General features: G+C 42.8%; 1 protein-coding gene across 1 annotated transcript in view; it reads left to right on the top strand.

Annotated features, from left to right (window-relative positions):
- The window catches only part of FRAS1 (Fraser extracellular matrix complex subunit 1), a 438,553-nt gene that overhangs the window by 335,466 nt on the left and 76,211 nt on the right, over positions 1 to 26,876 (top strand). Inside the window, exons 38-47 of the mRNA XM_084880389.1 lie at positions 23 to 270; positions 6,679 to 6,827; positions 7,696 to 7,858; positions 9,325 to 9,460; positions 12,163 to 12,353; positions 13,361 to 13,514; positions 14,698 to 14,961; positions 17,295 to 17,483; positions 18,956 to 19,075; positions 19,385 to 19,564. Of these exons, the coding sequence (XP_084736515.1) occupies positions 23 to 270; positions 6,679 to 6,827; positions 7,696 to 7,858; positions 9,325 to 9,460; positions 12,163 to 12,353; positions 13,361 to 13,514; positions 14,698 to 14,961; positions 17,295 to 17,483; positions 18,956 to 19,075; positions 19,385 to 19,564 (1,794 nt within the window). The remainder of the gene's footprint in view (positions 1 to 22; positions 271 to 6,678; positions 6,828 to 7,695; positions 7,859 to 9,324; positions 9,461 to 12,162; positions 12,354 to 13,360; positions 13,515 to 14,697; positions 14,962 to 17,294; positions 17,484 to 18,955; positions 19,076 to 19,384; positions 19,565 to 26,876) is intronic.

Genomic DNA, 26,876 nt, shown 5'->3' with positions numbered 1-26,876 from the left:
TAATTTGTTTTATTCTTGAAAGGTGACACTTTCACATACGAGGATATGAAGAAAAATGTGCTGCAGTATCTCCACGACGGCTCTTCTGTGAGGGAGGACAGCATGGAGATCTCGGTCACAGACGGCTTCTCGGCGACGACTGTGGACGTGAGAGTGGAGGTGTCACTGGCAGGGCCCCCGGCACCTCAGCTGGCTGCTGGTGCCTCTCTGAGCATGACTGTTGCCAGTGAGAGCACAGCTGTAATCACTAGCTCTCACCTTGCTTACATCGTAAGTGCTCACACTTGCCCTCCTCTTCTCTGCGCCCTGAACGGGCTGACTAGCGGGCAGCGCCATGTCTGAGTATCTGGGGCTTCAGGTGGATGGCCATAGAAAGAGCTTTTTCTCAGCTTCCCTATAGCTCTGCCCTTCGGAATAGTTACACTCTTTGTTCCAACAGCTCTCACTGTATCATGCACAGACAAGTGAATGGGCAAACCTTGATGAACACACAATGTGTACGTGTAGGGATGAGTGATTGTCAACAGGAAACATTGCCAATGTCAGAAAAGCCCAAGTCCCCACATTTTAAGTTCCATCCATAATGTTTCAAATGAGAATGTTATGGAGGGAGCATGTCAGAAGAACTTGCCTGGTGAGTGACTAACAGGTAATGCTATTGCATGGCCCACTTTTCCGAGAGAAAGCCCACTCTTCACCAGCTTTGGTCTCAGGTCCAGCTCTAGACAGAACATGGCTCAACCCTCAGCAGTGCCTCTCTGCCAGGCCTCCTGGGCAAGGTTCCAGTCTCTGCCTCCAGTCCCTGCCCTGAGAGAAGCAGGGTGATTGGGGGACAAGGGTAAGCTAAGGAGTCCTAGTTCGCTTTTTTTCTAATCTGACCTTAACTTGTTAATAATTCTTGTTAATTAAAAACTCATCTTTCTTTGATTTTACCTTTAACCTTAAGGAATGAGGATAATTCATTTTATTTTTCAATTATATATGTTGTAAAACAGATAGCAGCTCTCAATGTAAGCATAATAATGAGAAGTTTTAACAAATGTCTTGACAATAAGAATGATTATCTGAGTGGTAGTCATTCTTAATATTTTTCCTTTACTAATATTAAAATTCTAAGCAATGAGCTGGCTTTTTTTTTTTTAGCTGATCTTTTTAGAGAGAGGAAAGAAGAGAGAGAGAGAGAAAAAAAGAAGAAAGAGAAAGAGAAAAAGAAAGAGAGAGATGTGAGAAACATTGATTGGTTGCCCAGGCTGGGGATCAACTGAAAACTTGGTATGAGGGCTGACCTAGTATCAAACCTGCCACCTTTTGGTATATGGGACATCTCTTCAACCAACTGAGCCATCCAGACATGGCAACCTTTAAAAATAATACTATGTAGTTTTAAGTAATCCTTTACTGGGCTGAAGAGTCTGGCTATAAAATCTAGTCCTAAGTAGTGGTATGAAAGATAAAGCATTGGCCTGGGAACAATTTTTTCAATTTCTTTTGCACAGATTTCCCCCCTCAGATTGTCTTTTCTTAAATTATGGGAAACTGTATTCCATCCTATTCTTCTCCTGGGTCTAGTACAGTTTCAGAACAGTTTTTATTTTGTTTTGTTTTTTAATTGACAGGTGATTTTTACCATAGGTTATGCTCTTAAATTGTATGAAACTCATGAATTCATAAAAAATGTATGAATACAGATTTAATCAATAGATCACCAAGGCTTGAAAAATGTTTGACAGACCAAAATTGCACTCCAAGAGCGGTTCCTGCCCATTAACTGCATATTATAAGCTGCATATCAAAATGCAAGCCCATTGGCAACTGAACGTGTATTTTCAGAAATTGATTGAATGCGAATTTACCCACTAGAGCAGAAAGACTCCTACAGAACTGTCCTAGCCTGCTGAAAGCATAGCATATTTTAAAGACTTAGCTATACTAACTTTCTCTGAGGGCTGTAGAAGAATTTTATATTTAGTATAATGGGGAAATTTTTTCTAGATGTGCGTAGTCAGTCAGCTAGCAGTAAACATTCAGGAAGGTTGGAAAAGCTATATGAACTCTGATCATTAATGAAGCAGAATACAAAGGGAGAGGAGCAGGTGAGCCTATTCTTAATTAGAGTTCATTAATGGGATGTCGGGAGAGGCAAAAGGCAGAAATGGGATTCTGTGTGATTTGCTTATTAATGGTGGTCCTTTTACACGGTTTATATGCACTGAAAGTAAACAAGTAGGGGAGGGATGCTATGGATTTTGTAGTTAGAACAGATGGGTTTTAATCCAATCTCACCACTTACTGGCATAGGAATACTTAGCAAATTACTTAACTCTCTAGAGCTCCGTGGTTTTTTTTGTTTTGTTTTTTCATCTATAATATGAGGAGGGTGATATAAGATTGATCTTAAAAAGTTAATGATGTTTATATGTACCAGCCAAAACTATAATAATTCAGCCCTGGCCAGTGTGGTTCAGTTGGTTGAGTGTTATCCCACTCACAGAAAGGCTGCTGGTTCGATTTCCAGTCAGGGCCCATGCCAGGGTTTTAGGCTTGATCCCCAGTAGGAGGCATGCAGGAGGCAGCCAATCTGTTTCTCTCTAAATTGATGTTTCTCTCCCTCTCCCTTCCACTCTCTGTAAAAACAAAACAAAACAAAAAACAAACACACACACACACACACACACACACACACACACAATGAAAACACATTAAAAAACTACAATAATTCAAAATATAATACCATCCCAATATATAAAGAGCCAGGGTCCATAACGTCCAAAATGACCAAATGGACAACCGAATGCCAGGCTGCACGCACAGCAGGCTCAGGTGGATGGGGACTGGTGAGTGGGCTGAACTGCTGACCTCTCAGTCCCTCCTGGGTCGCAGGCACCACAACGACCCAGCACTGACTGCCGATGCCAAGGTGGGTGCAGTGCGATTGGTCGGGGGGAGGGGGGTTTGCCATTGTCCCATGATTGCCCCAGAGAGGGAGGCCCAGGCTGCCCACCCGGTGGCAGTGGGTGGGGCCTCCCTCTGCAGGAGGATCAGTCACAGAGCTCCCAGATAGCGAGAGGGTGCAAGCTACCCCCCACCCCCGAGTGCACAAATTTTGTACACTGGGCCTCTAGTCTATAATAATATAGTATAATACATGTCTAGGGATAAATGTAACAAAAAGTGCATAAATTCTAGGGATAATTAATGCTATAACTGATTATAAAGAAAATCCAAAGAACCTCTTGACAAAGTATTAGAAATGAAAGAATTTACCAAGAGGCCAAATGGAAGATCAATAAAACAATAGCATTGCTATATATAAGCAAACAATAGCCAGTAAATGTAACTAAAAATAACTTATAATAGCATTACAAAAATCATGTCCATTGGACAAAATCTAATAAAAACCAGGCATTCTTTCTCAGGGAAAATTTGTCACTTCACTGACAGTCATTTTTAAAAGCTCTAAATAAATTATGTGTTTTCCATTTTCATGAAGAGGAAGGTTTAGTATCAAAAAGGTTATCAATTTTCCCACAAAATGACCTTTCTATTCAGCTGAGATCCAATCAAAACCCAGTAGCCTTTTTATGGCTTGTGATAAGCTGATTCTTCAATATATAAGGAAGAACAAAGGGTCAAAATTATGAAAAAAAATTATAGGAGGGCAGGTACTTGCCCTATCATATATCAGGCTTTATTATAAAACTGCACTATTTAAAGCAGTGTAGCACAGGAATAGGCTGAAGAGTCCAGAAACAGACCCACACATGGGACAATATAAAACAGATGTAGCAAGTCAGTTCTGTAAAAACAAGAGAAACTGATTAAGCCATGGATCTGCACAAAATGAATACTTATGTGGAAAAACAAAAGAACTTGTACCACTACCTCACAGCCTACATGGATATTAATTCCAGGCAAATCATGTACTTAAGTATCATAAGCAAAATTTTATAATATTTTTAGGATATAGGTGAATATATATATATATGATATTGGGAAAGGAAAGCATTTCTTAAACTAGAAAAGATTGATAAATTTAACTATATTAACATTAAATTTATGTTTCCCAAAACACATTATAAATATAAAAAACTGACAAGTTAAAAATTGGGAAAAGGTATTTGTAACACATAAACCAAAAATAGCATAGAAAAGATAAACAACATCTGCAAATCAAAAAGCAAAAGCAAAGCCAATCCAATAGAAAATGAGCAAGAGACAGTAATAGGAATTTCAGAAGATGAATCATAGGGCCAATAAATCTCAGAAGGGATATTTATCTTTTTGTCATTAGGGAAAGCAAGTTCAGATTACATATCAATTTATACCAATTCAATTGGCAGAAATTTAAAAATCTGACAATACCAAATGTTAGGAAATTGGTCTAAGGAAGGTTTTTGACTTTGCTCATGGAAGTATAAACTGGAATAACCATTTGGGGTGAATATATACCTTAACCCTTTCACTCCTAGATTCCTATGCAACAGGAGAAACTCATATATTTATACTAAAGAATATGCACAAAAATGTTCATAGCAATATTATCTATTATAAACCAAATGCCTATCACCAGGATAACAAATAACTTGTAGTATACTTACTCAATGGAATACTAAAGAACACTCAAAACAGATGAATTATCTTTTAAACAGTTGAACTATTGCTACACAAAACAATATTGATGGCTCTTAGCATTCCATTATTAAATAAAAAGAAATCCCACAAGATTAATACTTTGTAGTAAAATATCAAACTATATCGCAAAATTCTAAGAAACAAGATTCAGGGTAATGGTAGACTCAGCAACAGGATAGAGGAAAAATACATAGACAAATATTAATTCTCAAAGTAATAGCTCTAATGTTGAATCGATAACAGACCATAGATTTATAAATAATAAAAAGAAAATGACAAAATGGATTATTAATACAGAAGGGGTAAGAAGGTCTTCAAGTAGAAAAGTTACATGAGAACAAGTTCTATATTCTAATAAAAAGTTTAAATGTATTTTCTTATTGATTTCAGAGAGGGAGAGGAGAGAAGATGGAAATATCAATGATGAGAGAGAATCATTGATCAGCTGCTTCTGGCACGATACCTACTGAGTATCCAACCAGGAGTTTTGGGTTTATAGCTTGATGCTCAACCACTGAACCATACCATCCAGACTTAAACATTTTTGCACCTGCAATGTCTTGGATATCCCAAAATAGTAATTTCTTTAAATTATGACAGTATTTTCAGGGGGGAAATGTAGCTGATTTCATACTTTTTCAAACCCAGCAGTCCTTTGAGATTGGAAACATTAAAATAAGATGTGCCAGACATTAAGAAAAATAAATAAATATAATAAAATAAAAATATTTCTTTGCCAAATTTGCCAATGAGGAATTTAGACTCAAGAGTTCTGTCCTTGTAGTCCATTGCCATTCTGGAAGACAATATTTAGAACTCTCAGCTGCCTTTTTAAAATTCTCTTTCAGGGAGTACTCACCGTAATATTAAGAAGTAGTCTTTTGGAAGTCTGCCTATTATATTTGACAACCCATGTGGAAAAATAGAGAAACTTTTTTTATAGCGTAAATTTAGGGGAAAATTTCTGAAGTGTAGCAGTCTCAATGAATTTAGTTTCCTCTCTTGCTAGTGTCAAAAAATGTGAGGAAATCTGGAAAGTTCTATGATCTTGCCTTGAGGCTCTGAACAGCCAACTTAAAAAGGCCTCTGAGGCTAGAATGAGAACTGATTAAAATCACCAGATCACCACGTACCCGTGCTCACATTTCTGCCCAGGAGCTCCACTAACTGTACAACATGGCTGTGAACATTTGCACTTGAGAGAACACCCAACTATGCTATATTGACCTTCACTGTTGCCATGGTAGAGTGTAAAGTGCCCCCACGTTCACATCAAGTGCTCTGAAAGATGAGTGATTTCCAAGAAAACCTTCCAAGATGTTACCTATCTTCTAGATATTCCCAAAAATATCCGTGAAGAAAGAGGAAATTGTTTATTAAGACATTCGATTGTTGTCCATGTAGAAACATAGAAAGCCAATTTTATCTCCTGATATGCAATTCAGAAAGAAAAGGAAATGGTCTTTTCAGTACTGACAGAACGAAATCCATAACGTTCCCTAAATTCTATTTAACTAAAACCTTTATCATGTTGAACATTAAAGTGAGTCATTGGCTGAGCTAAGTAACTTCCATACTCTCTGTATTGCAGAATTTTCTTTATTATTATATTAACGTTATAAGAGAATTTACCTGTTTCTAAAAAAGGAAATCATTCTTAGAAACTCTAGAAGTCCTCTTTCTGAAAACAGCTATGTTTTCAGAAAGAGGACTTTTATCTCTGACCCTGTTTTGTTCTTCACTAGATGCTTATAATAAAAACGAGACCTTGTGTGGCTCTTCTAGAAGCAGTAGAGTTTTATGCCCCATGCCTAATGGGCATTTCCCAATTGTTATCTTGAGCTATTTCTGAAAAAAGAGATTATCAAAGAGGCATTTTAGGAGGAATGAGTACTGAGATTTTCCTACAGTTTGAAATGGTGTTGCTTTGTCACAAAGGGAAAGAGACTTCTAATTAGCAGAGTAAGAATCACCTTGATCTTTAACTACTGGAGTATTTATTTCTGCAAATGTGCATTCATGTCTTACCTCATATTTGCTGATTAGGATGATTCTTCCCCTGACTCCGAGATCTGGATTCAGTTAAGTTCTCTGCCCATGTATGGGACTCTTTTAAGAACCTCAGGACTTGAAGTGGAAGAAATCTCAGAGGGTTCCAATTTCACAATGGAAGATATCAACAACCAGAAAATTAGGTATGTTGCCACTTTGTATTACCTGACAGAATTTTTTTTATTTTTTTTAAATATATGTTTTATTGATTTTTTTACAGAGAGGAAGGGAAAAGGATATAGAGTTAGAAACATCGATGAGAGAGAAACATCAATCAGCTGCCTCCTGCACACCCCCCACTGGGGATGTGCCCATAACCAAGGTACATGCCATTGACCGAAATTGAACCTGGGACCCTTCAGTCTGCAGCCTGACGCTCTATCCACTGAGCCAAACCAGTTTCGGCCTGATGGAATATTTTTAATTGTATAAGGGGGACACCCATAATATGTCAACATTAAAAATTTTAATATAAAAACGTTAACCTTGACTTTGGATGGTGAGCAACAGTACAATATATAGATGTATTATAGAATTGTACATTTGAAACTCATATAATTTTATTAGCCAATGTCACCCTAATAAATTCAATAATTTTTTTAAGATATGGAACAAAATTTTTAAAAAGTTAACAACTAAATAACAACTCCCTTGGAAGATTGTATTGCTTCTGGCCCCATTTTTTTGTTGTTGTTAATCCCTATTTTAAGATATTTTTCCGTTGATTTTTAGAGAGAGTGAAAGGGAGGGAGAGACATATCTATTAGTTGCCTCCTGCACCTGCCCCGACCAGAGCTGGGGATTGAACCTGAAACTAAGGTACATGCCCTTGACCAGAATCAAACCCAGGACCCTTTAGTTCATGGGTCAGTGCTCTATCTACTAAGCCAAACCGGCTAGGGCCTGGCCCCATTTAAAAAAAAAAAAAAGAAAGAAAGAAAGAAAGAAACACTCATTTACTTGGCTTCTCAGTGTAGCTCATTCATTTGATTCTTCTCTTGGCCTCTGTAGATACTCAGCTGTGTTTGAGACTGAGGGTCAGCTGATTACTGATAGCTTCCATTTCTCTGTGTCTGATATGGACCACAACCGACTGGAAAATCAGATGTTTACCATCATGATCACTCCTGTCAAGAATCCACCTCCAGTCATTGCCTTTGCTGACCTTATCACGGTAAACAATTCTCAGATCAATAGATATTGAGTGCTACAGAGAGCTGGAATATGTGGGGATGTAAATGAAGAATTTCTTTCTAATAAATTCTTCTTGCCAACTTCTTCCTGCAAGGTTTCCAGGCAATAGTATCAAGATATGCATTCTTTTCAATCATCAAAAAGTAAGAAAATAATTGTATGCAGAAAATCAAATCATTATATCGACATTGTTTAGTCAACACATATTTATGTGCCAGACATAAATCCTAGATGTGTATAGAAGAGGGAGCAAAATTAAAAATGGAATATATCTTTAAGGAGTCTATAATCTAATGTTCGCAGCAACTAAAACATGGGGGTATGGGAAATGTTCCCCCGAGTCAGTCCTTAAATTAAGTTGATACTTATCACTATTTATACTGTGTTAACAGTTCCGTGGAGTGGGGAGACTGGGGGAAGGGGGGATAGTTAGATAGTAAATCCTAATCATGAAGTTACACAGATAGGAGTTTAAGTGCCTGTCCTGTTACTTACTAGCTGAGTGACCTTGGAACAATATGTAATCTTTCTTAGCCTCAACTTCTCCATCTTTAAAATATGAGTAATTCTAGGAGGCTGCTTTGATAATTAATAAAATAGCATTTAAAAAAACAAACAAAAAACAGTACAGTACTGGCATGGTGTAGGAATTCCATAAAAGTTAATTCACTTTCCTCATCCTGAACTCAGGAGATTTTCTTGTTTATTGTTGAGTGACTCAAAATTGATCAAACTGAGTGTTTCTGAATGATTCTGATGTTCCACCCATTTTCCCATCTCCACACCTTGGGGCAGCCATTTGGACTTTTCCCGTTCCCAGAGCCAGGGGCGGAGCCAGCAGGCCAGCAAAACACGCCAGACTGGGCTTGCAGCTGAGCACACAAAGCAGGGCCCCCAAAGGAGAAAGTTAGTGCGAGCAACTGCTTTTACTTCCACTGGCTTATTGTTCTCATTGACATTAAGATAAGTACTAGTTTTGAGATATGTGGAGCCCTTTCTTTCTGCACACCGATAAATACGTCCCGTGACGTTTCTCCTGCATGGCACCGCGTGCAGGGCAGTCGCCCTCACGGTGTCCGGGGAGGACTGGATGATCATTCCCTAGCTGTGGGCTTTTGAATGTTGCTATGGGAGGAAGGCAGCGTCCTGAGTGTCGCTGTGCGAGGTGGGTGATTGGAGTGGGCCCGAGCTGCTTTATAACCCGATCCATCATAGAAGGAAGCACGGCTTTGAAGGGATGTCGCTTTGCCAGGTGCTGAGAGATTGCCTGGCTTCAGTGGCGCACACATTCCTCATCTCATCTGCGGAGGATCTGCCTCCTCAAAGACGTGAAATTGGTGCCAGCAGGTCACCCCAGGCGGCACTTTGCAATTCAGTTTTTCTTACCGCAGTGCAGTTACCTGCAACCGCCCAAGGACACTCTCTCTGCAATCTTTTCTTCCTCAGGTTGACGAGGGAGGGAGAATCCCGCTCTCATTCCATCATTTCTTTGCTGCTGAAGATCAGGAGCACCTCCAGGGTGATGCCGTCATCAGACTAAGCGCGCTGCCCAAGTATGGCTGCATTGAGAACACAGGAACAGGTACCCGCGGGAGCTTCGCCTGTAGAACTGAGAGAAGGGGGCTGGAGGGGTAACCGCCTCTGATTAAACCTGGACGTGGGCAACTAAAGAGGAATGGAACCATTCCAAAGAAACGGAAGGAAGGAAGGAAGGGAGGAAGGAAGGAAGGAAGGAAGGAAGGAAGGAAGGAAGGAAGGAAGGAAGGAAGGAAGGAAGGAAGGAAGCTTTCATTCACTCATCCACTCATCAGAAATTTACTGAGCATGTTCTGTGTGCCAGGCGCTAGGGACATATCAATAAACAAAACAGCCAGAAACCACAACCATCATGGTGCCTTAGATCCTGGGAGAAAAGGGGAGGAGTCAAATAAGAAACCTAACAAGTGAGAAAATCCTGTAAAATGTTAGGTGGTAAATCAGTGCTAAGGGAGGAAAATAGAGCAGGGTCCCAGCCTTGAGGATTACACTCAGAATTGAGGGTCAAGGAAATAAAGTCTCTGTCCTTTTATTGTGATGCAGCAGCAGTTTAGAAGAACCATAGCTTATGTCTCAACTCCTTCTGAAGATAGGACATGAATTAAAATGTGTGCTTGTCTATCTGTGACTCTCCTCAGCATCCCTCCCCCCTCCCCCCTCCCCCCTTCCCCACCTGCCTGGATCCGCCACCCTTAGTGGTTGTCACAGAGAAGAAGTGAGATGTGTGCCATGCACAGGCCCCCTGAGACCGCAGTGGCTGGAAGCTGAGATGGCCCCTGTCAGGTTACAGTGAGGTTCCAGAATGTGGCAGCTCTTGGTTCTAATTGGCGTGCAGCCGGCAGCTCCCACAGAGGCATTGACTGAAGGTGTCTGCGGCCAGCATGGTGCCTGAGCTTTGAGGCTGGTTACAGGAAACTGATTTTGCAGTGACCATGCTTTCCTATAGAAAATCTTGGCTCTTTTTCCCCATCTTTCAGTGTGTGCACTTCGCTTTGTTTACTGCTGAATTTGATTTATCTCCGCAAATGCTTATGCTTGACACAATGGATGTAAAGATGAATAGGATGTAGCCTCTGCCCTGAGTGGGAGACAGATATGAAGACCGATACATTACACAATACATAAAATGCCAGTGCAGGGAAGGGAGCAAAGCGCTGAGAAAGTACATAGAGCAAAACAGGTAGCTGTGCCTGGGAAGGCAGGAAAAAAATCTAAGGAAGTGACGTCTGAGTTGGAACTTGAAGGGTTAGTGGGAGTTGCTGTGGGAAGAGGGAAAATGGCATTTCTCGCTGAAGGAAGAACATGGACAAAGGGTGGGAAGCAGCCAAGGATGGTTGCACATGGCCTTCTCGTCTCTCCAGGTGGTTTTCTTTTCTTTCTTTTTTTCCTTTTAAATATATTTTATTGATTTTTTTACAGAGAGGAAAGGAGAAGGATAGAGAGTTAGAAACATCGATGAGAGCCGAAACCGGTTTGGCTCAGTGGATAGAGCGTCGGCCTGCGGACTGAAAGGTCCTGGGTTTGATTCCGGTCAAGGGCATGTACCTTGGTTGCGGGCACATCCCCAGTAGGGGGTGTGCAAGAGGCAGCTGATTGATGCTTCTCTCTCATCGATGTTTCTAACTCTCCATCTGTCTCTCTTCCTGTCTGTGAAAAATCAATAAAAATATATTTAAAGAAAAGAAACAGAAAGCTAACCAGAAAGACTAATTCCTAGTCTTTCTGTTGGGAGGTCAACAAAAATGAGACTGTCTACAATTCAGGAAGTCAGTGGCCTTTTAATATATGGCCTGGCCTTTGCAAAGGGCGATGAAAGAAGGAAGGAGAAAGCCTTGGTGCTTTCAGATCCTCTGTCTATACTTTCCTTTGTGGATACGTCTAGGAAATGTTTGAAGACACAGGGGTTTCTTTTTTCTCCTTTGTTTTTTTTTTTTTTTTTTTTTTAAAAAGAAAATGTGATAACAATTTGAAATCCATCAGAGAGACTCAGACCAAGTAAGGGGAAAGTCATCCATCATGTAGACAGTGCTTACTCTTCCCAGGGTCGGTTAAGGTTTGTGGGATTGGGATGAAAGGAAGAGTTAGCTAGAGCTAGCACTTCCTATGGAGCTCTGGATGGTCCTTGAGCATCTCGGTACCTAAATGGCACCTGAGCTCTGGATGGTCCTTTGAGCATCACAGTGGCCCTGGTGGACCATCCCAAAGACTGAACTGTGATCCATACTGAGGTTTCCTTAAGGTCAAATGAAAACATGCTTAAGGAGATGTTTCTTACATATAAAGGTTTCTTACAGTCAGCCTTTTCTTATGTAGAGAAAGAAAGTTCATCTTGCAGGATATGCCAAGTAGAGTGGTCTTGAAATGGACTAAAGCTTAAGGTAGAACATTTGCTACTGTGTCATTACTTGCCCCAGCACTTATTTTATCAAAGATTTCTAACAGAACAACCATGGATTCTGTGCTGTATAAAACAATGACATTCTGAGTGCTTTCATGCATATTACCTCTTTTGATTTCCTATAAAAATTGCAGGGCAGCTATTGTATATCCATTTACAGATAAGAAATAGTGGGGAAATGGTGATCCAACCTCAAGTCTTCCAATTTCTGGTCTTGTGCTCCTTCCATACCCCAGCCTTTATCCTCTCACATGCTTTCATCTTTTGCTGATAATGCTATCATGTTTTCCAGTTCAGCTAGTAATCAGGGATTGATGGAGCAAGGTAAAAGTTCTCTCTTGTTGGTGCAGGTGATCGTTTTGGCCCTGGAACTACTGGTGACTCAGAAGCATCCTTCCCAGTTCAACATATTCTGGAAAACTACATTTACTACTTTCAGAGTGTTCATGAAAGCATTGAGCCAAGTCATGATATCTTTAGTTATTATATAAGTAATAGAAACAGCCGTTCAGAAATCCACAGCATCAATATCACCATCGAGGTAAGGGCTTTGGAAGTTGGGCCTTTGACCATAATATCCCACCGTGAAATAGATTTATATAAACTGAAAAGCAAAGGAAATTGAATTTGACCTTCAGTTTTAGAGGTTAATGTGAAAAAATAACCTTAACCTACAGGAAATTTATAGAATTAAGGCTGGCATTTGGGGATGGTCTGACCTAGAAATCTAAACTTCCATTTCAGGGTAAAATCTATTCTTTCTGTGTGAAAAGAGTTTGTGAGGGTCAGACAGAGAAACCTTGCTAATCTCATATTTAGATGAAAACTAGGATGTGCCAATTTTCCCCTGAAATTGTTCTATGTGCATATTTGCTTTCTCTTAAGTTTTTAATGCATTTATTCATTAAATTATAGCGTCAAAGAACTATGTTCCTTGACACTGTATTTATTTTCACTGGAGCACTACATAGGCTTGCTCTACCAGCCCAGGGAGAGAGAGAGGAAAAAAAAAAAGATAAAAACTCAGAATGGAATACCCTTTACCTTGACCAAATAAAACAGATGGTACCCTCAGTACCCTTCAGGGACAGTGATGGGGTGGCTCTGGCATAAGAGCAAGGGGACAACTTTAAAAACCCACACTTTCAAATGTGGTGTCCTCCTACAGACACTATGATATGCTTAGGGTTTTCTAAGACAGTTCTGATTTCAAATAACGTGTCCTTTTATCCCCATAATCTACTTGTACTTGCCTAACCATATGTCCATTTTTTTTTGTCTGGAAAATATGATCATTGTACATATGGAAAAGATCTGAGAAGATTTGTGTAGAATGTCCTCGTGTTTCTTTTCAAGGGGACATTTGCTTTGTGTGACTTGCTCTCCTTTGAAGCTAACCATTTTGATTGGGAATTAAACATAGTGACACATTAAACGCTGTTTTGGTAGTAAAAGTTGGTGCACCAATATTACTTCCTGTGAATAATGTGCATTTTTCCTTCTTAAGCCGGCATCTGTGTGAGACCTAACATTCTGTGCTTTAATCAGAGGAAGAATGATGAGCCTCCCAGGATGACTTTGCAGCCCCTGCGTGTGCAGCTGAGCTCGGGAGTGGTGATAAGCAATTTTTCTTTGAGCTTGCAAGACCTGGACACCCCAGATAATGAGCTGATTTTTGTATTGACAAGACAGCCTGACCACGGTAGGACGCAACTGCTGTATAAAGTTCCTTAATTGAGGTGCCCAATGGGTTACAAGAATAAACACGTAGATTCCAGCTGATTGTTTCTCTGCCTCGCCTGTGTATCATTCATTCTTTGTATTCCAATTACAAATCAAAATCACAGCTAGCTGATATTCTCTGGACTCACAGAAGACACCAGTTGCTCTAAAAGCCTGAATCCTAGGTAATTGGTGTTTCTGCCACCCATTTCAGCTATTTTCTCACTTTCCCATGTAACCTCAGACAAAACAGGTTTCAGAAGCTGCATATTCTCTTCTCAGAGAAAGCATCATCTCTTGGTAATCTGGGGCCATTTTATGCAAGGAACTGCCTTGTTATTGATTGCAAAAGGTGTTCATTTCAGGTTAGAGGCATGGTGGATGTCTTTATGAACTTTTGCCCACAGAAAAAGTCACTTTTCCTGATTAAACCAGAGGTTTAAGTAGGGGTCTTCTACCTAATTCTTTCCTAAGCATCTTCCCCCTATATTAGCTAATGCTGGAATTTTCATCTCCCAAGGGTCCATCCTAACATCCGTTGGTCTCTTAAAGATGAAACTGTTGTTGATGGAGGGTTAATTGAAGCTGCTATTGGCTGCTGTATTTTATCTTGCCTTCATTCATTCTTATTTTCTTTAATGAAGCATGTTAACTGTTTCATTGTGGTACACATGACCCATGAAAACAGCAAATTATGTCTCTACCCAAAGATGCTTTGGTGTCTTTCTGAATTTAAAAGGAATTCAAAACATCTCCTTATCTCCTATCCCAGATGCCCTGGGAGGAAGGCAGCGAGTGAAGAGTGCTATTTTCACTTTGCATAAGGGAAAAGCAAGGTTTAGATAACGAAATGAGTTTGAATTCATGGAGTGGGATTTGATTTCTAAGCCATTAGATTACCACATCCATTTGTGTCTCCTTAAGAGATTTTTAAGAAAAAAAAAATGGGACTTTATCTTTTTTATTTGTAGAAGATGCCAGAGGGAAGCACCCTGTGCTTTTTATTTATAAGATGATAAGTTTTTGGTCGCTAACGTATGTATCACCAAGAGCCTCTGAGGTGATTGACATTCTTCCAGGGTCATACTGGTTGACAAAACCAGGCAATGTCTTGGTGCCATATATATTCTACCATTGCCCCTTTGTTTTTCTTCCTTCCTCAGGTCATCTACGCCAGAGGCAGACTGCTTCTGAGCTTCTGGAGAACGGGAGGATTTTAGACCAGGGCTCCTCCTTCACCTACCAGGACATCCTGGGTGGGCTGGTGGGGTACACACCTGGTGGGCCCGGTGTGGCAGTGGATGAGTTCTGGTTCTCTCTCTCTGATGGACTCCACGTGGACACAGGGAGGATGGAGATATACATTGAGCTGCCTACGGGTGATGCCCCCCACTTGGCTGTTAACCGAGGCCTACAGCTCTCAGCAGGTACCAGAGGAATGGAAGAGGGTGGCATGGCTCTTTGTCAGAGTGCAGGCCTTCCTTCCATGTGAGCTCTGTAGGAGGTTATGAGCCACGTGTTCAGAACTCAGGGAGACTGGAGTTGGGGAGACATTGAAAGTTGTGACAAATGTGCATCTCTGGAATTCTTTGGGCCAGAGGCCTATGTCTGTGAATTTGAGAAAAGATTGAGAAGAGTTTATAGTATTTCTAAGGGTGAACATTACCACTGCCCAACCAATCCCACATAGAAACAATAAAAGAAATCCAATAGAATTTTCAACAAGCTTGTTATTATTTTTTTTATTTTATTTTATTGATTTTTTACAGAGAGGAAGGAAGAGAGATAGAGAGTTAGAAACATCGATGAGAGAGAAACATCCATCAGCTGCCCCCTGCACACCCCCTACTGGGGATGTGCCTGCAAGCAAGGTACATGCCCTTGACCGGAATCAAACCTGGGACCCTTCAGTCTTCAGGCCAATGCTCTATCCACTGAGCCAAACTGGTCTCGGCTCAACATGCTTGTTAAAAAGAAAATGGCATGGTGGGGCAATTGGGAAGCTGTCATTCACTAAAAAGATTGTGCAAATAATTGAGACTCATTTGATATGGTAATTTTTATACATATAATTTTGCGTATATATAAGCAACCCGAAGAACTTGTGACACCTGTCGGTCTTAGAGTCAGTTTGCATTAGGATGTTAATTAGGGAGTGGGCCTTTTACTCTCAGAGCAGCGACATTCCACTGGAGTTCTGTCTCTTAGTTTCCCATGTATTCTTTAGTAAAAATAAAATAATGGTACTTGAAAAATTGGAGAGCTGGCCAGTGTCGCTCAGTGGTTGAGTGTTAACCCATGAACCAAAAGGTCACTGGTTCGATTCCTCATCAGGGCACATGCCTGGGCTGTGAACTCCATCCACAATAGGGAGCATGCAGGAAGCAGATGGTTGATCATGTTTCTTTCTCATCGGTGTTTCTATCTCTATATTCTTCTCCCTTATTCTCTTTCTAAAAATCAATTAAAAAAAACAACACATTTTTAAAAATATATATATTTTATTGATTTTTTACAGAGAGGAAGGGAGAGGGATAGATTCAGAAACATCGATGAGAAACATCGATCAGCTGCCTCCTGCACACTCCCTACTGGGGATGTGCCCGCAACCAATGTACATGCCCTTGACCAGAATTGAACCTGGGACCTTTCAGTTCACAGGCCGATGCTCTATCCACTGAGCCAAACCGGTTAGGGCACAACGACACATTTTAAGAAAAAAAAATTTGGAGCTTCCCAAAGGTCTCAAGTATTAGGTCTGGGATTTAAGTTTACTCTATTTACAAGCGATTTCATTAGCCTGCTTCTGTTTCATGAGTGCTAGCGGAAGACACAAGATTCCTGGGTCCGAGACAAAGTGCTCTGTTACAAGCACAACAGGCAGCATTGCCGTCAGCAAGTTTGCTTTGGTTCTCTCTGCCCTCCAAGTCTCGTGATGGTGCAGAGGGCCCAGACGGACGTCTCCGCGTGCAGTGGGATGCATTTCAGGAGAGGAACACTGGGCAATATGCAAGCTTGATCATTGTCCCAGGGGAAGACATCACCTCATCCCCAAGAACAGCCTGGGTAACGAGTAGTTAGGCCTTGCATTCTGCACATTACCCAGCAGGACATGCAGGGCCACTCAGGGCCCATGGTGGATTGTCTCACCTGGGTGGCTAGGATCTACTTGACCAACATTTACTATTTGTAATATGAGAAAGCTGCATGGAAAATCAAGGGCAAGGCCCTCAGAAGAGGTGCTTTCCAAGAGCCAGTGCCTTCCTCCATCCCCAACAGCTGTGCAGCCTCAGAGGGCCCAGCACTCGGCTCCCCCCTCCCCCCTCCTCCCCCATCCCACCTGCTCTGTCATCTCACCATATCTTCTGTGGTGAGGAGCAATGCCTTTGACTATTTGGTCTGAGATGGCAACCAGATATGTTTGTGAGTTTAAGATTTGGTGATCCTCAAGGCAGTCAATAAATTAGGTCCAAGCAGGTTTCATCATAGGGTTAACTAATAGGTTGTGGAACTAGAGCAGACATAGAGAGTGAGAATGCATCAGGAGAGAAAAGGGGCTCAGACTTACACTCAAGGGCTGATAGCAAATTGAGAGGTTGGGAAATTAACTTTTATTGAGATGGAAACAGAAGGGCAAGCACCTTCTACTTGCTTAGGCCCAGAGAACGTATGATAACTGACTCCCCATCTCCTGAGATCATTTGACATCCTATTCGAAGGCAACGATGGGGATTGACCTGCATCTCCTGTGCTCTCCCAGGGTCTGCAGCACGCATCACAGAACAGCACCTGAAAGTGACAGACACCGACTCTAATGAAAGTGAGGTGATGTTCATTATGAAGGAAGATCCTGGTGCTGGGTGCCTGCAGACGGTGAAGCACGGCAACCTGGAGCGAATCTCGGTCCAAGGTCCCATCCGGAGTTTCACGCAGGCCGACATCAGCCAAGGTCAGCCAGGGGTCCTCAGCCTACCCAGACTTCCTCAGACTCCGCCCACAATAGCGAATGGGAGTTAAATGCCTGGTAGCCTATGGCAGTCAACGGTACACTCTGTTTTGAATAAGAACTGAGTTATAGCTCCGTTTATTCCTTCTTGACTCCTCAATTTTTTAAAAACTATTATTCTTGGCTAAAATGTGCTCATCCTTTGACCAAGCATTGATGAAACTTGGGGCTGTTGTGGAGGGGAGAAAATCATTTGACTTGCTGTAATGTTGAGAAGTGTATGTGAGAGAGGAAAAGGAAAAAGAAGTGAATTGGGATGGATTTAGGTGAAAATTATGCCTGCCTTAGGTGAACAATTTATATCTCTTTTCAGCTCCCCGAAGAGCGCAAGTTAATGAACTAAGCAAAATGGAAGGGCATAAATCGGAGGTGCCCGGGGGAGATTGTATAGCTCATCCCTCCTCCAGGAAATGCTGATGTCATGTAAAAGCATAAATGTTAAATGCTACGCAGTTACTGCACGGTGCTTTCAGGGATAAAAACGGGGGAGTGTTACATATTGTGAGGGAAAGTAATCCAACATCTTGTGATGATGTGCAATTCCATTTAGAGGTGGAAATATGCCCCCAAGGAGCATAAAACAAGGGTCCTGTCCATGTACTAACACATCCAAGTGGTAGCAGCCTAAGTCTCATCGGACCTGCCTGCACTTTAATAAAGGGGGCAGAATGAGCAAAGCGATAGTCATTCCTTAATTACTCCTAGCATCAGTGTCTCTTTTTAAAAACGAGACCAGGCCCCTCTTCCCAGAGAGCTGGCTATAGCTGCATTGCTGGGGACTTAGAAGTGATGTTGTGGGTTCACAACAGTGTGACACATTGCACTTCTGTGTAGAGTTTATTTTGTTGTTGTTGTTGTCTAATTCCTTGTTGGTTATAGTTTGTGTTTTTCCAAAAATTATGTAAGGCTGTATTGGAAAGTGGAAATGATGCTTTCTAGGGGAATGTGGGCTGAGCTCTGCAGCCTTTTATCCTGTGATAGGGTCACACAAGGGACGTGGGTATAGACAGGGTCACACCAGTGACGTGGGTATAGACAGGGTCGCACTAGTGACGTGGGTATAGATAGGGTCACACCAGTGACGTGGGTGTGGTCAGCTCACATTTCCCACATTGGCGGTTTTGCTGATCTAGTTATACGTGAGACTTCCTCAGACTCTTTCTCAAAAGCCGAGCCCCAGCTATAAGCAGTGCTATTTCAGGTGACTTTAACAGGAGGAAGCCCAGAGTAGGAGAGGAAAACAGGAAATAAAAACTTTAGTTTAAAATGTCAAAAACAAAGTCAGGAGAGTGTTCACTGATTCCTTGGTATGGATACCAATCGAATTACCACCTCATACTTCAGAAATAAGAGCAGAAAGCACGAATAGCAAATCTTGATTTTTGTTGTTGTTGTTGTTGTTGTTCTTTTTACAGGCCACGTAGAATACAGTCACAGAAGAGGAGAATCTGGTGGGAACTTTGATTTTAAGTTTGATGTGGTGGATGGAGAAGGCAACAAATTGACCAGCCAGTCATTTTCCATCATTGTTTTGGGTAAGGGGGCATTGGTCTCTAAAAATAAGTCAGTGGTTCTGAAGTTAAAGAATCTATACTGTGATTACCTTGAGGCTGAGCCTTTCCTTTACACCCAACTAGTAAGGAAATCTGAGATGGTGTCCTCATTGCTGTGTGAAGCTCTGGCTTCTTGTGGGCCTGCCTCTCTCTCTCTCTCTCTCTCTCTCTCTCTCTCTCTCTCTCTCTCTCTCAACTATTCTGATCTTATCCCCCCAACACTAGATCCAGAATTGAAAAAAGGAGGCTAAAAATATCACAAATTCAAATCACTATTTCTAATATTTTCAGAAGACAAATCCCCACCAGTCATCACCACCAATAAAGGGCTGGTCTTAGATGAAAACTCAGTGAAGAAAATCACCACTCTGCAGCTCTCTGCCACTGACCAGGAGAGCGAGCCGGCAGCACTGACCTACAGAATCACCAGACAGCCCCAGCTGGGCCACCTGGAGCATGCAGGGTCACCAGGTAAGCCTGTCGATGCTTTATCAAACCAAAATTGGCATTTAGTCCGTGTCGGGGTAGCCACAGCCTGGGACTACATACACCTAGAATCTATAAGTATTTATTTTCTGCATCACTAATCCTGACCATTATATAATGCCTTGCGTTATATTTAGCAAACAGTAAATGCTCAGTAATTGCTCAGTGAAAGTTGAATAAAAATTTGCAATTTTATAAAAGCAGTCTTGTCTTTATAACTAAATTGTCTGTTTCTTAAAGCAAACACTACAACCTGTTCTTTTTGTTTAATATATTTTATTGATTTTTTTACAGAGAGGAAAGGAGAGGGATAGAGAATTAGAAACATCGATGAGAGAGAATCATCAATCAGCTGCCTCTTGCACACCCCCTACTGGGGATGTGCCCACAACCCAGGTTCATGCCCTTAACCAGAATTGAATCCAGAACATTTCAGTCTGCAGGCTGACGCTCTATCCACTGAGCCAAACCGGTTTCGACACCCTGTTCTTCTTTTAAAGTCTGGCCTGGTGTGCATGCATTGTGCTTAAAATTTTAATTCAGCAAAGAGCAAGTGAGCATGTGTATTGAGCGAGATTCTAGTTTAGCTACTGCTGGTAAAGAAAAAAAAAGGTAAATAAAGTACAATTCTTCCCTTCCAGAGTTTTCTTCTGGGTGAGATAAGGAACTTCTTCCCTGCAGATAACCTTAACTCAGGGAAGACTATGGCAGCTGTTTTAAGAACTGCAAAAACCTGTTGTCATAAGAGTTCAAAAGTGGGAGAGGCTACATGGGATGGTAAGGTGCCCGGCGGTGGCATTTGGAAGGCAGAGTTTGGGCAGACAGAAATTGTGCTATTTCCAGAGATGGGGACAGCATGTGGGCACATTAAAAAAAAAATGACTGGGCTAGTTCAGCTAAAGCATATGCTCTGAAAATTGAAATAGATGGGGCATATGAGTAAATTGACATTTCATGGAGGGTCTTCAAATCAGAGATAATTCCTATTTAAATAGGCAATAGGAAGTCATTGCAGAATTTTGAGGCAGGAAAGGAAGTGAAATTCATCTAGAGTCTAACAGAATGAACCACAAGAAGGGAAAAGGAGGCAGTGACATGGGTAGGAGGTTCATATTTGACCAGGTGGGAGCTAGTGAAGCTTCCTCCAGGGCACTGTAGTGGGACCAGGTTAGAGGAGCATAATGTCTGAGGTAAAACCTGGTACCTACTAAGTATTCACTGAGCAACAGCCGGTGAAGGAAGGAGAGAAGGAAGAGAAGAATTTCAGGGAGAGAACCAATGGAACATGCCAATGGAAGGAAGATGAAGGACAAGAGACACTTGCTGAATAAACAATCTAAAGTTCAAATTGTCTTTATTTTGTACATCATACAGGCTAGAGGCAGCTGGTAGGATATTTAGATCCTCATTGCTTTACTTTGGATTTTAGGCTACAAAGTCTTCACTCAACCAGGGAAATAGCAAAATGGGGGAGTTACTTGCCCTGATGGTACTGACCATCTAATGCAGGGAACCAGACAGTAAGCAGTCAAGCAAGAGAATACATCATATGTCCCTGGTGATGCGTGCTGGGGGAGAAACAAGGACATCACCAGGATGCACAGGGAGCAAGGGGTGAGGGAGGGCCCTCTAATAAGAAGATGGCATTTGAACAGAGATCCAAAGAAAGTGAGGGAGCCAGGCAAACTGGCAGATAAGGAAAGAGCATCCCAAACAGAGGCATCAGCAAGTGTGAACAGAAAGTCAGGATCAGCCCTCACTGGTTTGGCTCAGTGGATAGAGCGTCCGCCTGCAGACTGAAAGGTCCCAGGTTTGATTCCAGTCAAGGGCATGTACCTTGGTTGCAGGCACATCCCCAGTAGGGGGTGTGCAGGAGGCAGCTGATGGATGTTTCTCTCCAATCAATGTTTCTAACCCTCTATCCCTCTACCTTTCTCTCCCTTTCTCTCTGTAAAAAATCAATAAAATATATTTAAAAAAAAAAAGAAAAAGAAAAAGAAAGAAAGAAAAAGAAAGTCAGGATCAACTTGGCACACCAGGTTCCAGATGCAGCAAAGAGACCAGTGTGCCTGCGGCAGTGAGTGTGGGCAAGGGCGGGGGGAGATGAGTTACCAGAGCTAGAGGCTGATGCGGCAGACCATGTCGGGGGTCCACAGTGATGCTAGAGGAAGAAGTGTCATGTGCATATGGTGGGATGGCCTGGGGAGGGATGGACAGACTGGCCAAAACCCTAATGCAAATTGAAGCAGGTGGCCTACCCTTTGTTGTCCCCGGGGAGAATGCAGATCAGCACTTCTAACACCTTGGCTGCATGAGATGTTTGATAACTAATTCATGAGCTAATTGCTTCTGCCAGAATCCTGTCAGGTTGCTGATTGTTTCTCTCCAAAGATGAAAGGGCAGACTCTTGGCTGTTCTGTGGAGCAACTGCGTGCTCACTGCACAGGGCTCAGAGCTTCCTGCAAGACACTGCCAGTGCCCAGGGCTGGCAAAGCTCAGCCTCGCTCTTCTCTGACCCCAGGATCTGCTGGGTCCTGTGTGAGGCTGCTCCAAATCTGCCTTTTTGGTGTTCACAGTGTCACCGTCACTGAGCTTGAGTTCTGTCTGCAAAGACCACGCCAGTGTGGCTCAGGGAGCGACCCGTAGGGGAACACACTTCTCCCTCCTCTTGGGAAAGTACCTTCTCAAAATAGGGGCATGCCTTGCTCTACCTGGGACTCTTCCTTCACCTGCTCTTTTTCTCCAGGTCTGATGTCTAAGCCAGGTAGTCTCCAGGCCCAACCATTTTTTTCTTAATTCACCTGTTTCTGGTAACTCTTAAGTAAACCAGATACTGGATGCAGTCCCTTCCCTGCCATTCTTGGGGGCTCACACCATTGCTAATAGGGTAGGACTTCCCTGCCCCCCCTTCATTGCAAATTCCATTTCATCAGCATCCTCTCCTTCCCTATCTCCCCTATATGAGAATATTTTCATGCATTTGATTCTTTCTCAATGTCAAAGGTCTTCCTTCAGAGGAAATCCATGTTGCTGACTTATCATCCTCTCTTAAGGCAGCTGACTGCAGCTTAGAGCAGCGGCACCTGCCCTGACCAGGTGAATTAGTTGGTTGGAGCATCATCCCATACACCAGAAGTGGTGGGTTCGATTCCTGTTCAAGGTCAAGGCACATACTTAGATTATCCCTAGTCAGGGCATATACCGGAGGCAACCAATCAATGTCTCTCTGTCTTTGTCTTTCTTTCTCCCTTTCTCCTCCCCAACTCCCCCCACCCCCCCTACCCCACACACACACACACACACCTCCTCTAAAATCCTTGGGTGAGGATTTAAAAATTCTTTTTTTTAAGAGTAGCAGCACCTCACCCCATTTGTCTCAGAGGGTGAGCATGTCTCTGCCAGGAGTGGGGGCTGGGCTGGACCTGGTCTTTCTGAGAAGAGCAGCCCATCTTCTAGGCCAGGTGGTAGTTCAGGCGCTGAGCTATCTTGGGACCCATGCTGCGTGCAGCGATCACTTGCCGCTGGTGTTGCAGACATCCTCCCGATGGCCCGCGGGGAAGTGGGCTGATTCTCAGGCCGCCTTTCATGGCCGCCCATGGTGAGCGATTGCTCTCTGTAGATATAGACAGGAGAGCTGCGCAGAGCCTCTTTTCTTCCCCGGGGGCGATGTCACGAGCCATCTGCCTGTGCAAACTGTGGAAGACAGACACCAGACACCAGACTGTGAGGATCTGGGAGTCTAGTCCCACGAGTGCTCTGTCAAGGTTGAGGTGGCCCCAACCTCACATCAGGGAGACAAAAGAGTCTCTTTTTCTTGGGAACTCAGAGAAAGGAATTAAATTATTAGGGCAGAAGGGAGGCTGCTGGAATAAAGAGACTTCAAAATACAGTGCCTGAAGCAAGAAGTTTCCTTTTCAGAAAAACCAAGAGGCAGGTGGCCCTGATGGCCCAGGCGGCTCAGTGGTCCCCAGCATGAGGCTCCCGTTTCTACTCTAACAACGATTTCAGTCATGTCCCCTCCCCCGCCAGCAGTGGGGGAGGGGGGGAGGCTAGAAAGCCTACTTCCATCTCCTTCCAGGGTATTACTGGAAGAAAGCACATCTCTTTTGGTCACATCCAAGTGGCAAGAGCAGTCACACCCCGCTGTGAGGTGGCTGGGAATGAAGACCCTACCTGGGGATTCAGTTGATTAGCTAGCGGTCAGGAGGTGTGTTTTTAAAGTAGGGGAGGAGTTGTATTGGAATGCAGCGATTCCACTGGTTTCCACCTTTATGTTTCAGAAGTTGTCGGCATGGGAATGAAGAGGTGCAGGTGTGTGTTAGTAGCTGTGGTAGCAGCAAGGCAGAGGACAGTAGGAGCCAGAGGACAGCCAGTTCCACTGAGAGAGAGGGGTGGGGTGAGTCAGGAAAGACTTCCCAGGAGTGATCTTGAGCCAAGGTATGCTTTGGTTTTCTCTTAATGTCAGCCTTCCTCAGTATTATGACCCCAAACAAAATTGTCTTAGTTTGGGTTCTCTGTGAGGGCAGCGTATATGAGCCTGCTAGGACTGCCATACTCGGTACCACAGACTATGCAGCTTAAACAGAATTTATTGTCTCACAGATCTGGGAGCTGGAAATCCCAGATTGTGGTGTCAGTAGCATTGGTTCCTTTTGAGAAGAGGGTCTCTCCCTGGCCTCTAGATGCCATATTCATGTTCACACAGTGTTCTCTCTATCCTATATAACAAAAGCCCAGGGATCGAAATGGCAGAATGACCAGAGACCAGAATGATGGTGGGCCTGCAAACCCCCAGTGACTCCTCGCTCAGGCCGGCCTGCCCCACAGTGGGGACCCTCAACCTGATCCTGGGCCCATGAGGGCAGGCCAGCTAACCCCCAACTGTGTACCAGGTCTCTGTCCTATATAATGAAAGGGTAGTATGCAAATTGACCCTAACAGCGGAACAATCAGAAAGACCACTGGACCAGTCACTATGAGGCACACTTACTACTTCTTGGTCCCTTTCCCCGGCCAGCAGGCTTTGATTGCCTTATGGCAAAGGGGGAAATGGTGTGTGTATGTGTGTGTGGGGCGGGGGGGAGACAGAGGAGGCAGGGGATGCCAGGCCAAGGCACCCACATACAGAGGGTGACCCACAGTGGGGGCGGGGCCAGCAAGAGGGTGGGAACATCAACCTTTAGATCCCTTCCCGCAACCATCAGACACTGATCACTGCGGGTGGATGGTGATGGGGGCGGGGGGGGGGGGGGAGGGGGCAGCTGTGGGAAGCAGGGGAAGATGGCCCTGATTGCAGGCCAAGCCTAGGAACCATACCTGCACAGAAATTTCATGCACCAGGCCTCAAGCATGTGTATATCTAAAGTTTCCCTTTTATATGGACAATGGTCATATTGGATTAGATCCCACCCTAGTGACCTCATTACTTTCGTAATGTTCCTGTTTCCAAGTAATGTCATACCTGAGGCATTACGGGTTAGGACTGCAACATATGAATTGGCGGTTTGGGACAGGGCAGTGGGCAGGCAGCACAATTTAGCCCATAACTGGAGGCTTTGAAAAAAATTTGAGAGTCTCCCATGGCATGAACCCGCGGTGGTTCAGCACTGGTTCTGACATGGCACTGTTCCACTGTTCGCACGCACAGGGCCGTCCTGGCCGGGCTGAAAGCAGCAGGCCAAGGCAATTGCCTGACCTCCACTTAGGAAGGCAATTTCTTCAGAGATGCTTTCTTCCCACACCACTCTCCTGACCTGGACGGAATTTTCTCTAATGTGCTGGCCTTCCGAGGGGATTGGAAAAGCTGGCAGGGTTAATGTGGGTCCCTGTAATACTGCCAGAGACGTAGTGTAGCCAGTAGATTGGTGACTGCAAATGCCTTCCATGGGATTAAAAGCCTGCACCCTTTCAAACAGTAACTACCTGCTGTGACAGCCAACAGGGAGAACATGTTTTTGGAAACACCATCTTAGTGGTGAGCAAGTAGTTGAAGTTTTCCAATGCCCAATTAGCAAAGGCTAAAATGGGGGAGGGGGGGAGGGCTCAGATATTGACTATAGTGGGTGAGCTAAAATCAATTATCAAAAAATGTTTTGAGTATCTACTGTGTGTGAGGCACGATTCTAGGTGCACGTTGGTGAGGAAACCACCGAAATGCTTGTCCCCTTGAAGCTTGCATTCTAGGTGCAGCTTATTACTCTCTGGCACTTAATCATTAATATCATTTAAATAATAATAGTAAATACCCCATCAAAATCAATATTTCAGATTTAAAAAAAGGTTATGGCCAATCAAGTATAAGAACCAGTTCAATTCAGAAATATTACAATGGTGATATTTAGTGGTAAATATATGAGTTATTCTTGTGATTCCATCCTATGAGTGAATTTTGTGTTTCTTTACTACTTTTTTGTGCTTTTTACATTTCCTTTAATAGCCATGTATTACTTTTATATTGAAAACAATTAAAGGATAAGGATGATACCCAAGAGGCTCCTTATCTAGTCTGAAAAGTCTAGATGAGTTTTATTATTTTTTTTTATTTTATTGATTTTTTACAGAGAGGAGGGGAGATATAGAGCTAGAAACGTCCATGAGAGAAAAACATCAACCAGCTGCCTCTTGCACACCCCCTACTGGGGATGTGCCCGCAGCTGATGTACATGCCCTTGACTGGAATCGAACCTGGGACCTTTCAGTCCGCAGACCGACGCTCTACCACTGAGCCAAACCAGCTTCGGCTAGATGAGTTTTATAAAAACGTACTCCTAGCAGGCACAAACTTTGGAGTTAGACAACCCTGTTCTCCAGTTCCAGCTCTGTCCCCCTATTAGATGTGTGACCCAGGATAAACAAACGATGGCATATCCACATAATGGAATACTACTTAGCCATAAAAAGGATGAACTGTTAACACGTGGTACAATATGGATAAATTATAGAAGTGATTATACCAAGTGAAAAAAAACTATGCATAAAATAGTACATACTGTATGAATCTAGTTATTTAAAAAATCAGAAGAAAATGCCAACTAATCTAGAGTGACAGGAAGCAATTTATTGATTGCTTTGGGATAGGGTAGGGGATGGGAAGAATGGAAGAGTTATCAAGTGTCAGCTGGAAACTTTGGAGGTGATGGATATGTTCACTATTTTGATTGAGGTGGTGGTTTTACGGATATGCCAAAGCTTATGAAATTGTACATTTTTAATGTGTGCTATTTATTATATCTCCATTGCCTCTTAAAAATGTTTTAAAAATTAATCCCAGCACTTCCTTCCCAAGAGGAAGGAAAAT

The sequence above is a fragment of the Pipistrellus hanaki genome (genome assembly GCF_964339955.1).
Source record: "Pipistrellus hanaki genome assembly, chromosome: 1".
NCBI lineage: Eukaryota > Metazoa > Chordata > Mammalia > Chiroptera > Vespertilionidae > Pipistrellus > Pipistrellus hanaki.
This window is presented reverse-complemented; position numbering and strand designations above follow the sequence as displayed.